The 14,090-nt window shown below is 31.5% G+C and overlaps 4 protein-coding genes across 4 annotated transcripts; 2 read left to right on the top strand and 2 right to left on the bottom strand.

Annotated features, from left to right (window-relative positions):
• Nucleotides 1-1,331: 1,331 nt before the first annotated feature.
• DFA_00569 (uncharacterized protein) lies at nt 1,332-2,186 on the top strand (the record flags this gene model as incomplete). Its single annotated transcript, XM_004358501.1, has 4 exons — nt 1,332-1,434; nt 1,507-1,642; nt 1,715-1,828; nt 1,907-2,186. 4 exons carry the CDS (start codon nt 1,332-1,334, stop codon nt 2,184-2,186), a joined length of 633 nt encoding a protein of 210 aa, XP_004358558.1.
• A 220-nt stretch (nt 2,187-2,406) lies between these two features.
• DFA_00568 (gluconokinase) lies at nt 2,407-3,099 on the bottom strand (the record flags this gene model as incomplete). The annotated part of the gene is made up of 1 exon (XM_004358500.1): nt 2,407-3,099. The coding sequence occupies one exon, from the start codon at nt 3,097-3,099 to the stop codon at nt 2,407-2,409; it is 693 nt and encodes a 230-aa protein (XP_004358557.1).
• Nucleotides 3,100-3,362: 263 nt separating this feature from the next.
• On the top strand, nt 3,363-9,955 carry DFA_00567 (uncharacterized protein; the record flags this gene model as incomplete). The annotated part of the gene is made up of 14 exons (XM_004358499.1): nt 3,363-3,712; nt 3,800-3,986; nt 4,080-4,196; nt 4,267-4,459; nt 4,542-4,866; nt 4,925-5,322; nt 5,388-5,938; nt 6,011-6,088; nt 6,153-7,169; nt 7,233-7,761; nt 8,269-8,701; nt 8,782-9,099; nt 9,173-9,564; nt 9,630-9,955. The coding sequence occupies 14 exons, from the start codon at nt 3,363-3,365 to the stop codon at nt 9,953-9,955; spliced, it is 5,214 nt and encodes a 1,737-aa protein (XP_004358556.1).
• A 59-nt stretch (nt 9,956-10,014) lies between these two features.
• On the bottom strand, nt 10,015-14,014 carry DFA_00566 (uncharacterized protein; the record flags this gene model as incomplete). Its single annotated transcript, XM_004358498.1, has 7 exons — nt 10,015-10,409; nt 10,489-11,108; nt 11,178-11,545; nt 11,615-13,132; nt 13,208-13,360; nt 13,455-13,611; nt 13,698-14,014. 7 exons carry the CDS (start codon nt 14,012-14,014, stop codon nt 10,015-10,017), a joined length of 3,528 nt encoding a protein of 1,175 aa, XP_004358555.1.
• Nucleotides 14,015-14,090: the final 76 nt, after the last annotated feature.

Below are 14,090 nucleotides of genomic sequence, written 5' to 3'. Positions count from 1 at the left end.
CAACAACAACAACAATCTATTAACAACAATCTATTAACAACAAATAACAAATAATAATAATAATAGTAATAATAGTAATAGTAATAGTAATAGTATAATGAATGACTTGGTAGTGTACGTTTTGATCAAACCCATATCACAGTTTCAAACCATCCAACAAATATATAAATCAATATTTAAATATATTATCCTTCAGTCAAGAATATTGGAAATACTTTTTAAATATCATATCGATCGATGATCATCGTCAATCAACTTCATCATGATATGAAATATATATTTCCATTGGATACTCTCATATAAATACAAATATATTATGTTTTATATTATATGTATGTATCTTTATTTATTATTATTATTGTTATTTATAAACCCTGACTATTTCGATTCAACCACCAATTTCCTCTTTTCGTCCAACTGGATTTCAGGAATCGTGGTGTGAAGAGAGGGTTGTGGGTAGGGTGGATTGTAGGGGTTTGCACAAAAATATCGATCCATACACATTAAAATGAGGCATACTGTCTGGATTGGAATTGGTACCCACAGTGTTATATGTTTTAGGCTGACCCCTACACACACACCATATATTCATTAAACACACACACTGTTTTTAAATAAATAATAATAATTAATTTTTATTCTCCATGCTGTTGTGTCTGTTTGGAGTGAGTAAAGTGAGTGAGTGAGTGAGTGACGATGTATTTCTTAACTATTTATTTTATTGACATATAATAATAATCCAAGCAAGCAAGAAAGACATTTATTTATTTATAAAAGTTTAGCTTGCAACAACACAGTGACAGACAGACAAAAAGACAGGAAGAAAAGGAACAAGGAAACAGTGATTATTACGAATCAACCATCCCATCCATCCCATCCAATCAAATATAGTGGTCAAAACAAAGAATATTAAAACAAATAATAATAATAATAATAATATAAATAGCTGATGAATACTGATACCAATAGATGTTTTTAAAGACACATTAAAAAAAAAAAATAATTCTCATTGATTATTATTCCATTCCTAAAATCAACCAACAACAACTGCGCAAAACACTAATATACATATTCAAATCGATTCACTATCTATATTCCCATCATACATATATTGATTTTTATTCCATTCATTTGGTTTATTTATTTATTATTATTTATTCGTTAATATTTACACTTTTTATATAATATTCTGGTAAGATTGATCAATCATTAAATATTATATACACCATTATTATTATTATTTCTAACCAATTCCATTTACCTACATATATATATATTATATATATAACAGTATCATTATTAAAACTACTCTAAATATTTCACCGTAGAAAATGATGCACGCTGTCGAAATGTTAAAGCCTGATGATCCTCCTTTAAAACGATCAAAGGAACCATGCGGGCTATGGTGTTGTTGTGTATTCACCATTGCTTTATGTATGTTAATTATTATTATTATTATTATTGGAGAAACATATTAATATTTCAATATTAATTAATATATTTTAGTAATTAGATTATTATGTTTGGTAGCTGGAGGTGTCCAAACAGCTATGGGAGGATATACATTTTTCATGATAGTAGGAACTAAAGATAAAAGTGCTGTAAATATACTTCAACTTACCGTTATTGGTATTTTTGGTCTGTATGTTATCAACCATCGAATCAACCTTCATTTCATTTCCATTCCATTATTCACTAATCAATCTTTTTATAGTATGACAGGAGTTATGATACTTTATGCAGAATTGAGAAATAGATGGACAAGAAAATCATTAAAAGTATTTATCTTTTTGTGTAATGGTTTGGCTAGAGGTTTAGTTTATATTTTGTATGTATCATCCACATCCATCCATCTATTTTTTTTCCTTCCCTAACCTAAACATTATTTTTAATTTCATTTTTTTAGAGTTGGATGTATCAATATTCCAATTCCATTCAAAGTTAAATTAGGAATTGAGATTACAGCAATGTATATTGGATTTTTCATTATTGGAGCTGGATTCCTTTCACTCATATTCTGGGCATTCACCTGGAGAAGAAAGAGACTTATGCATCGTAACGATATCGCTGCACACCAAATCTCTGAGCACAAGACTCAAATCTACGAATTGTTTGAACAAAAACAAACCGCTGATCCCAAACAACAAAAAGGTGATGTTGAAATGAAACCTGTCCAAGAAGCCTAAAAAAAACAAATCAAATCAAAATATTAATAATATAATAATAATATAATATCTTCTTCCTTTGCAATACTAAAATAATATAGTAGTAATAATAACTAATTAATTAATAATTAATTAATAGTAATAATTAATATATCTCCTCCAAAAAATAATAATAATAATAATATCTATAAACATATATATATATATATTGTAACTTTACCCATTCTTTTTCTTTTTTAATCTATTCTTGTTTCTTTATATTTTTATAATAATTTATACAATATTGATTTAATTGTTTGATACATTGTGAAACTATTTGATCTATTCCAATTATACTATCGGTATCGATTGTAATTACATCTGGTTCATTATTATTTAATGGTTCTTCCAAAGCAGAGAATTGTGATGTGAGAAGAGTAGCACCGAAATAGTGATTGGAACGTGCGGTTAGACGTGCGAGGATAGAGTCATATGAACCTTTGAGATAGATAAATACCATACCTCTATTATCACGTCTAATATCGTCACGATACCTTGATTTTAGAGCTGAACTGACCACTATACCCAACTCATTCTTGCTTGCTAGACTGTATGCTACATCGTTGATTCTAGCCAACCACGGTGCACGATCATCATCGTTTAGAGCTTGTCCACTCTTCATTTTTATGATATTATTTCTTGGATGTAAATCATCTCCATCTATAAATTTACATTGTTTGGCTTGTTTGTTGATTTCTAACCTTTCTTGAACATCATCTCCTCTATCACCTCCATCACCTGCAACAGCAAGCAAGTCTGTTAATCTTTTTGAAAGTAATGATGCAATAGTTGATTTACCACTTCCACTAACACCCATGATAATGATTGAGTGTATTACATGACCATCTATATCGCTACCATCATTTGTATTATTATTTGTATTTGTAGTTGACATTATCTATCTATCTCTCAAAAAAAATAGAAACAAAGTAGTTCGAAAAACTGTACCTCTGCACACCCAACTTCAAAGCTGATACCCACTAGTTGTGAATTTCAGAATCAGAAAAGATATTCGATTCATTACATACATACATATATAAATAGATAGATAGATAGTTATAATTCAATTCATATATTAATATAGTTGTAGAAGAAAAGAGATTGATTGATAGATCGAGTGTGTGTGTATATTTAGAAAGATAACTTTAGAGAAAGAGGATGAGTTTAAATCCGTCAACTTTATTAGAGAATTATTATGTATCACTTGTCAAAGCAGTAGCAGATGGTGCAAAGAGTAACAACTTGTTACTCAAGTTTGACGTGCTGTCCAATGTGGGAGTGTTACTCGACCGCATGAACAAGACAGAGATTGACAGTATCGCTTCGAAATGGATTCAAACGCTAAGCAATTGTTTGGCTCAGTCTACGGGGTCGTCACTCGCCAACATCATCGGATCGATCCTTGCAAGATTATTCGAGTATCCACAAGGTTCAAAAGTATCAACTTCAATCGTTAAAGTCATCCTTACCAACATTCGTGCTAAAACAACTACTGTACCAGTTAAATCGTAAGAAGCATTAAAGATAAATGAATATATTTTATAATATATTAATATTAATATTAATATTTGTTTGTTTGTTTGTTTGTTTTATAGATCATTAATTGAAGTATTAGGAATTATATGTAAGAATAGTAAAACGTTTGCTATTCTATTTCAACCAGATATATTTGATTTGTTGAGTAAACATATCAAGAGTGGTGAATTAAGATGTCAATCGATTCGTGCACTTTCTATGGCAGTAGAGAGTGTACAGGCTGCTGGCAACTCTATACATCTTGAAGTATTTAGATTGATCAAGAGTTGTTACAGTGTGTCGTCGAGTGCCAGTCTATTGACCTCGAACCCGACCACCTCCCCACACCTCCTCATTCAGGATTTCAAGGTTGAAAGTCTCAATACTCTCATCCCAGTATTAAAGTATTATAATAGTAGTGATTCTAAATTTCATCTTGATGCATTTGATCAAAAAATACTTAGTTTTATTTTAAAAGTAAGAAAGAAACAAAAAAAGAAAGATGAAACATCCAAAAGATTGTTTATTTATTTTCTTTTTGTTTTAGGGATTTGAAGATGAAAATCAAGTATGTTCAAAGAAATCAGCTGAAACATTGGGATTGGCATTATCTATTCTATTATATAAAGATGCTCAACAATCACAGGTATTTGCACCGACAAGTGCCGCCAAAACAAATCAACAACAACAAAATCATTGGACTTTTGAATCTTGTTTAAATTATTTGGGTAGTCAATATGGTACATACAGAATACACATACAAAACAAAACAATATTTTAAGATTATTATATTAATACTTTTTTCCTTTTTTTATTTTCTAGTTTCATCAAACAAAAAAGAATTCAAGATTAATATGGCTATTTCAATTACATCATTTTTACAGAATCTTAAATTATTGGATTTAGAGAAATCAGTTGATATGGTATTAACATTGTTGGTTAAATTATTGAGTAATAATAAGAGTTTGGCACTTGTAAACGATCAAATTTATGCACGTACATGTATTTCACATATACTTAGACATGGGTTAGGCGAAAAGGTATCTGAAAATGGTCAACAACTCATGTTAAAATTCTTTATCAATATTCTTTCTCAATCTGAAACATTAAATGAATTAACTGTTTTAGTTTCTCTAAGAGAATTAAGGTAATTTGATAAATTTTAAACAAATCTATCGTTTATTAATTAATTTTATACTCTTTAGTTATTTATTATTTGATTTAGGGGAAGGTGGAATATTACAAGCAGAAGATTTATCAAATCATTTATTTGGGTTGTTGGTAGACAAGAATCAATCGATTAGACAATGGTCAGCTATATGTTTGCGTGCATTGGTGACCAATATTCCCAAACAAACTTCAAAGTATCTGTCACAATGTCTACAAAACTTGAATCAGACGTTGGGAGAGTTTGATAAACCAAATGTACAACCAGAACCTCTTAAAAAGATTACCAACTCTGTCAAGGGTCACGCATATGGTATTAGCGGACTCATCTCATCACTCAAAAAATCAGATCTTGGTGTACCAACTTCATTAATGAATGAAATTACAAAGACTGCTTCATCACTTTTATCAAATCCTGATTTCTTAAATCCAGCTAGTATGCAAAGAAAAATTAAATCATCCCATCATAAAGTATTAATCTTTTTTATTTTTATTTTTTAGTTACATTATCAAAATTAGAAGCAGGATGGATTATAATGAATTCATTGATTAAATATATGAGTGTCAATTTTATTGAATCGATATTACCAAATTTATTTGGATTTTGGAAATCATGTTTTAATATTACTACGATTCATCCAACTGCTGAACGTGACATTGTTATTTTTGCAAAGACACGTGCTGATGCATTGATGCCATTGCACTCGTTTATCGTCAATCATCAGAAATTGTTGGGTTCCAAGATTGTAGCATCGATCGTTTCATTCTTGGGCAACACTCTAAAGACAGTCTCTGAGCTGCCAGCCATCAGTTCATCATTCCAACCATCAACCAATGAACTCACACAACTATTGGAAGCCAATTTAATCAAGGCTTTCTTGGCACTACCTCCATCCTCTTATGCAACTCATCACACCACTTTAATGACTGTTGTCACTTCCCTCCTATTAGATGGTTGTCAAAATACAATGATTCCCTATTTATTGTCCAAAGATGATGAAGATGTCATTCAACCAGATTTTACTTCAATTCATTATAAATTTGATTCAATGGTAAAAAAAAAAAAATATATTTACAACAATCATAAATAATATTTCTAATATTCTCTTTTATTTTAATTTTAGTTTTTAGTACCATTAGCAACTCAAGATTCATCTATTACATCATTATTAAATTTTAATGATTGTTTCCTACCTAAATTTGTAAGTAAAATGAAAAAAGAATTAAAATCCTTTCATTAATTAATTTTATTTATTTTTCGTTTAGACTCAAAACCTTGAAATTAGAGTAGTAAATAATTCAATTGAACAATTTACAGCATTGTTTATTGCACAACCAGATCGACATAGAACTAAATTATTGGATCATTTGGCAAATTGTATAAAGGAATGTCCAAATGCACAACAAAGATTGATTATGCAAATCAATTCATTGACTGTTATTTTCTATATTTTGAAGAGTATGGTATCGACTGGAAGCAATTTTGGAAAGAGTGATGTTGGAAGTAGTATTCAACGATTTGTTCAGAAATATGTCAGCGAACCATCATCCGCATTGCTTAGAAGAATCGCTGCTGAGAGTCTTGGATTACTGTGTCGTATCGAAGGTGATAATATCACTGCAGCCATTCTCAAGACATTGACAGAGATTGTTCGTAAACCAGCCAAAGAAGTAGCAACTGAAATGAGATCTGCTGCCGGATTTGTAATGGGTTGTATTCAACGTAGTGTTGGTGCTATGATGTCACAGAAATACCTACCAGCAACTATTGGAAACTTGCATGTATTGGCACAAGATAATAGTTCTTGGGAAGTCAGATCATACGCATTACACGCACTCTATGTCACTATTCAATCGTGTAGTGGGTTTGCATTCAACTCGTTTGCATCTCCCACCCTTTTACTTTTACAAACATTGTTGGTGAGTGATACTGGGTGTCCTCCATACCAGCAGTTGGGTCGTATCGTCAACTCGATTGTCGTAGCACTCGGTCCAGAGCTCGAGCACAACAAGGACGTACTCAGCAAGTGTACCACCACATGTGCCGTCATTGAAAAGAACGAAACACCCTCTACACGAGTCGAATCAATCTACTATAAACAAAAACTCATCCTGTTTGCTCCCGCAACCGTCAATGAATCCATTGTCCCCTATCTCACATCACAATTCAAAAGTCCATATCTAATGCTACGTATTGCTTCCATCACATGTCTTCGTCAATTACTTCAAAAGAAATCAACCATTGAAATTGGTATTAAAATTGTTGATGAATTATTTTTAATGGTAAATATTATAACAATAATAATAATATATGATTATTTATTTATTAATGTATTTATTTTATAGCTTGATATTGAAAATGATACACAATTACAAAAAGAATTAAAATTATTATTAAATGCAGTGATTGATAATATTTCAAACAATTCAAATCCATCACAATGGTTGAATTTATGTTTGAATATTATCTTGTCAAGTAAACAAATGACAAAGGATACAGTGTCACCAACCAATATAGAAATGTCTGGATCGACATCATCTGCAACTGCTCCTGGTAAAACAGTATCACCAGACGAGGAAAAGGATGAAGAGGAAGAGGATGTGCAAGTAGTTGCCGATCAAACCAAGGAACAAAAGATTGAATATGTTTATAGATGGTCAACCAAGGTGTTTGCGATTGAATGTGTTCGTAGAATTTTATCGGTTGTTTGTGGAGGAACTGGTGCCAACTCGATCAATGTTACTGCCAACACATTGTCACTGGTCAATCACTTGCACGAGTTGATTGGAATTGCCTTTAAATCGGCTACATCTCAAATTGACTCGATGCGTCCAGTCGGTATTCTCTTGCTGCGTGACATTCTCGAATACTTTGGCAAGTTGCCTGACCCAGACTATGAGGGACATCTCTTGCTCGAGCTCTACCAAGCACAAATTATGTCGTCTCTCAGACCGGCCTTTTCGACTGATGCGCCACCCACACTCCTCTCGATTGGATGTCAGGTGTTTGTCAGCTTTGTTGAAAACTCTGTCCACTATGACGAGGCAGCACTCAAGAAAACAACCAATCTATTGACATCGAGTGTCAAAGAGCTACGTCAACTCAACTTCCCGCTCTACAATGAAAAGGCAACCACTCTAGTCCAACTGTCCATTCTCAAGACATTTGCACAGCTCTATCTGCTGTGTCTTGCCAAGCCGCCACTCATGGCCATTCTCAGCAGCGTGTTTGAGCCCATTCTCCCACACCTTCGCGCACATTGGGTCACATTCCTCAAAGAGTACTCGTTGTTGGTCAGTCAGCCGCCAAGCATCTATGCGCTCTACAACCCAATGTTCTTCTCGCCACTCACCTACACAGAGTCGGTCGATTATTTTAAAGAGGCATATCCATTCATCACCAAGGCACTAGCCTCTCTAATTCATACTCCATTTTGGCTCAAGGGAAGAGATGGCAAGGACAGTTCAACGGAAATCCTTCTCAAGGAAACTACTCCCATCGATGATTTGTATGTTATCCTCGGTCTTTCCATCATTCCTCAAGAAAAGTTCTTGTCAGATCCAACTGAAAGAAACTTGAATCTTGAAAATATGATCATCACTTTGGATACCATCTCTCTTGTTTTCCAACAACCAGCAACAGAGTCCAACAATAACAATCATTTACGTTTGGAAGATTTCCCAATTGAAAGAATTGATGAAATTTGTCAAATCCTACTTCGTTCAAATGCTTTTGAAAATTGGAAAATTCATAAACACATTATAGATATCATTCATAATTTATTCCAAAGTTTTGGTGAAAAATTAATTAAAGAGTAAATAGAATAGAATAGAAATGAAAAGAGACAAACAAAAGAAAGTATATATATTAATATTTTGTATTTTTAATTTTTAGAGAATCAATATTTAGTTTATTATTAAAGATTATATTTAAACCAATTTATATTTATGCAGAAAATATAACAAACAAAAAATATTATCAAAAACTTTACAATTGTTGTAATTATATTTGTAAATATATGAATGATGAACAATCTACATTGTACAGTCCACTTTTCCTTTTGGCAATATTAAATGGTTTATCAAAATCAACCGATCCAAATCTAATGTCTGTTGCCATTCAATTTGCAATTTCAATCTTTAAAAATAATATCAAGGATAAACCTGCAATTCAAAAAGCATCTTTGGAAACAACTATTGAATATTTACAATCGTATGTAATCTTAGAATACTTTATAATATTATTATATCTTTTATTAATATTTGTCTTTTTTATTTTTTATTAGGAATGAAACATCACAAGGATTATTATTATTATTATCAACATTGATAACAAACAAGAGTCAAATTGAAAAGGAAGAAATTCAATTGATTGTAAAATATTTTAATGATTCCATTACTAGTCCAAGTAAAAGTACAAAGGAAAAATTATATCATCTTCAAGTCATTCGAAATATTTTATCTTCTTCATCCTCTCATACTTTATCGCAAGATGGAAAACCAACACCAGTCTATCAAGTAACATCTCATCTAATTAATGGAATATTTGGTAGTCTTCACAATGTACTCTATTTACCACCAAATCTTGTCAATTCAAAACAATCAGAGGAAATTGATATCAATAATGAAATTATTAAAATCTATACCCTATCATTATCATTTATTCAACCAGAAAACAGTATGTTCAAAAAACTAAAAAAACAAGTACAAAAGAATCACTTATTTATTATAACTTTTTTTTAGAAATTTTAATATTATTACCAATCATTCAATTATTAATATTATATTTAAATCCAACATTGATTTCTTCATCAACATCTGCAATGGTATCACCAATGATAACTATGCATCATTCAGCTCTTCAAACTTTAATTTCATTTGCTACTAGTCAACCTCAATTCAAGGAGATTGTTTCCAATCATCTGCCACTCGATCAAAAGCAGCTATTGGAACAATCGATCAGACAAAGTGTCGAAAACGCAAACAAAAAAGAGGTTGGTCTTAAATTACCATCAAAACCACCTCAAATTCAATTGGCTATGGATTTTTCAAAAATTGGAAATCAATAAAACCATATTAAACATTTAATTATAAAAAAAGTAAAGTATATATTGTTGTTTATATTTTATTATTTCTTGTATTTCTTTAATTCAAACTTTAAAGCCTCTCTTTCGTCTTCCATTTCAGCCAAAGACATTTTAGTTTGAATAAACTTGCTTTCCAAAGACATGTACTCTTGCTTCATTTGTAATAGTTCTTTGGATTGTTGTTGTTTGACAGATTCTAATTGTTGTTCCAATTCGTTGATACGTTCATTGTAATCATCCTTTTCCATTTCAGATTTGGCAGAATCCAATGTCTTTTTGAGAAGTTCTTGTTCGATATCCTTGTAGGCTCTGGCATTGATCTTTCTATTGGTATCTGTAATACGAATAGTACCCTTTGGGAAATAAACATCTTTATCCTTTGATTTATTTCCCATTAAAATTTCACAATTACCAAGTTCAACTCCCCAAACAATATCTAAAATAAAATAAAATAAATAATTATAATAAATATTAATATTATATAAATATTATTAGTTTTCTTTTCCTTTACTTACCAAGTTTAACTTTTTGAATACCCTTTTTAATATTATGAATATCATCCTTTTTAGATTGCCAAGTAGAAACCAATTTAGTGATGAAATTTTGAAGGTCAGGTATCTTTAGACCCTTTGGTTTCTTTTCAACTGGTAATCCAGAAACACTCTTTTTGATGACCTTTACTTGCATACCTTGGAGACGAACATTGACCTCGGTGAGCCAGTCGGCCATTTCATTGTCAATGAGTATCAATTGTGAATTGAGAGCCTTTGGTCTACGTTTGTAGGTGACCAACAAGTTGGTGGCATCACTTTGTCTCGATGGAATAACCTCATCATCGGGAACTGGCAATGGACAAAGTGAGGTAGAAGTGGTCAGTTTTGGATGTTCGATACCATTGGCTTCGAATCTGCCAACCTTGAAAACTACATTTTGACCATCATTCTTGTTTTGAAGAGCCATACCAAGCATTTCAACCTTGAATTCACATAAATCTTCAGAAATACCTGCTTGTGCACCACCCAATGTCAATTCTGAAAGTAATGCTTCAGTTCTTGATTTCTTTGGTTCTAATAAATGTTGAAGTGGTAAATAAAATACACCTTTTTGAACATTAATATATACACTCCAATAATATCTAAAAGAAAATCAAATAAATAAATGTATTAATAATCTTATTTATAATTATTATTCTTTCTTAACTTACTGTTGTAAAGTTTTTTCAACTTTGTTCTTTATGGTAAGAGTTCTATCCAATTTTTGATTCTTCATAATTTGTAAACGTTTCTTGGCAAGAGATTTGATAGACTTCATTCTACTATTCATTAGACTCTTCATCTTTTGTGGTGAGAAATACTTTTTGGCTACATAATCCAAATAATTGGATTGGTATCTAGTCAATCTAAAGTTGAAATCTGATGATATAAATGAAATATCAATCTTTGGTATTCTCTTTTCGTGGTAAAGATTATTTGATCTTGAAACTCTTAAATATAATGAAACAGATGCCGGTTGAATAATTGTAATTGTATTGTTTGATTCAACTATATTCATTGTAAAATTATCCATTTTAAACTAAACAAATAAAAAAAAAAGATTAATATAAAGATAAACTTGATTGTTTTGTTTTTTGTTTTGACTTACAGAAAATCTATGATCTAAACCAGAAACAGTAATTGGATCAGGATTACTATTACTATCGATTAATTGTAAACCTTCATAGAGATGAGGAACTGATTTCCAATCGGAATGATTTCTCATTGCAAAAGTACCCAATAAGATTTTGGTACTTGAACCCTTGAATGGGTTGATTGAATCTTGTTTCTCTTCTTCCTCTGGAATGACAACAAGTGTTTCCGATGCCTTTAATATAATCTTGATTTGATTCTTCCAATTCTCTCCAAGTTTAAATTTACGTTTAAATGTTGATACTTTTTTCTTTCCTTTGGCAACCAAACTCTTTTTAATTGCAAATGGATTTTGTGGTGATGTTGATCCATCACCACCAACACCATTTGTATTACCATTCAAATTATTATTATTATTATTATTAATATCATTTTCTGTTGTTGCATTTACATTTGTGACAGTTGGATCAATAATACTTGAATCAGATTCTGAATCAGTTTCAAGATCAGGATCTGGTGGGATAATAAAAGCAATGAATCTTTTCCATGCACGACGATCTCCAATCAATTTGAAATGACTAAGATGAAGATTGAGCTCCAAACCAATGAGGGGAGGTAATGGTTTACCATCAACTGAAACAAGTCGTTTGAGAGGATCAGGGTCAGCATCGGTAATGATTGGCTTTCTCAGGATCAAATTACCCTTGAGTAGATATGGACCGTGATAATGATGAATTTGGATACGCTCCGAGATACCATCCGACGAGATTGAAGTGATGGACGGATCGTACTTTTTGTTGACTGGTTTCTGACTCTGGTCATTGTGTCCACACAAATCACCCTTGATAATCTTTTTCGAGAATGATTCGACCTCTTGGATGAGAATGTCGTTCAAGACGACCGACACGATCATTTCACGGATCGGCAACGAGTAGTAGACCTCTCCAAACTCATTGGTCGGTTTGAAATTGACGTTATTCGAGGTGAGACCAAAGTGGAGACCGTCGCCATTAAACAAGAATCCACTGTCGTTGATATCGCTCGTCGAGTTGGTCAAATTGTCAATCAACTCGAGTCGGTATCGTTCAATGTGGAAGTCATAGGTCACATCCGAGTGTTTGGGTAGTGGCGCATCCTCCATTGGTATGCCAGTACTGTTGCCAATGGTGGGTGTGTTGTTCACACTGGGTGTGGATTGTAGACTCGACGACACTGACGAATAGTTGCTGTCGACACTGACGGCCGGACTGACAGGTGGAGTCGATCGGTGGACAGCCATTGGCGATCCTCCCTCTCCGCTGCTACCACTCGGAGGTGAAAGCTTGTGCTTTTTATCCTTTTTCTTTTTCTTTTTATTATCTTCCAATGCCAATGGAGCAGGTACAGCACGTGCTAAAATAGATTGGAATTGTGAAAAAAGATCGGCCAAGAAATGCCATTGTGATAGATTCCATCTTAAATTCATAAATCCAAGTAAAAATTCAACCTTTGCATTTAATTGAATCCAATCTTTAATTCTTCTTTTTGTTGAATACTAGAGAAAAGAGAAAGTTAATAAAATATTAATAATATTAATATTAATTATTAATATTTTCCTTTGTCTACATACTAAAACTTTTAATGGCATTTGTTCAATAATATTATAAGACATTCCACCACAATCTTGAACTCTAATTGAAATTGATTTTGCAGTAATTAATTTATGTAATGATTCTACTCCTTGATCTTTATCAATTGTTTTAATTTGTGATAATTCAACAACCTAAATGAAATATAGAAATATTATAATAAATATTAATATTTTATAAATTCCAAAGAATATATATATTTATATTAAATTTAATAATACTACATACTTGGAAATTTGAATTAGTTGATTGAACAAATACATCTTCAATTTCAATAATTAAAGAGTCACCATGCATAGTCGACAATGATAATTTAATATTCTTTGCTTCAACTTGTAAATTCTCTGTTACTTCATTTCTTTTATTCTTATTTTTCTTTTTGAATCTAAATAAATTGATCATAATATAATGTTAGTTTGTGGTTGATGTATATTCAATAGTATTATATTCTCTATATAATTAAATATATACTTTTTAAATTGTGGTTGTAAAGCAGTAATTACTTCTGGTTCTTTGAGATCAATTTGAATTTTGTTTAGGGAGATTGTGATAGGTTCCTTTTTATAAGATGTCCACGGTACTTTTGCTGTCAATACATCACAAGATGCTTGTGTGACTCGAAGTTGAGCTGGAATCAACAACAACTCTTGCAATACATTTTCATTGAGTTCCAAGTCGACCAATTGTCCTTCACCTTTGAGCAATGATAATGAAAAGTTATCTGCTGTAAAATTCTTGATAAACAACTTTAAGTACTTTTTTAGTACTTTAAGTACAATTGCTTCCATCGACTCGACAAACTAATTTGTACTATTACTACTACTATAATACTAACTATTATACTATACTATACTACAAATAATT

This window comes from Cavenderia fasciculata, assembly GCF_000203815.1.
Source record: "Cavenderia fasciculata unplaced genomic scaffold Scf_Dfasci-F-a-25c12.r2-5, whole genome shotgun sequence".
Lineage (NCBI taxonomy): Eukaryota > Evosea > Eumycetozoa > Acytosteliales > Cavenderiaceae > Cavenderia > Cavenderia fasciculata.
The sequence above is the reverse complement of the archived record's forward strand: the minus strand, read 5'-3'. Positions and strand labels throughout refer to the sequence as shown.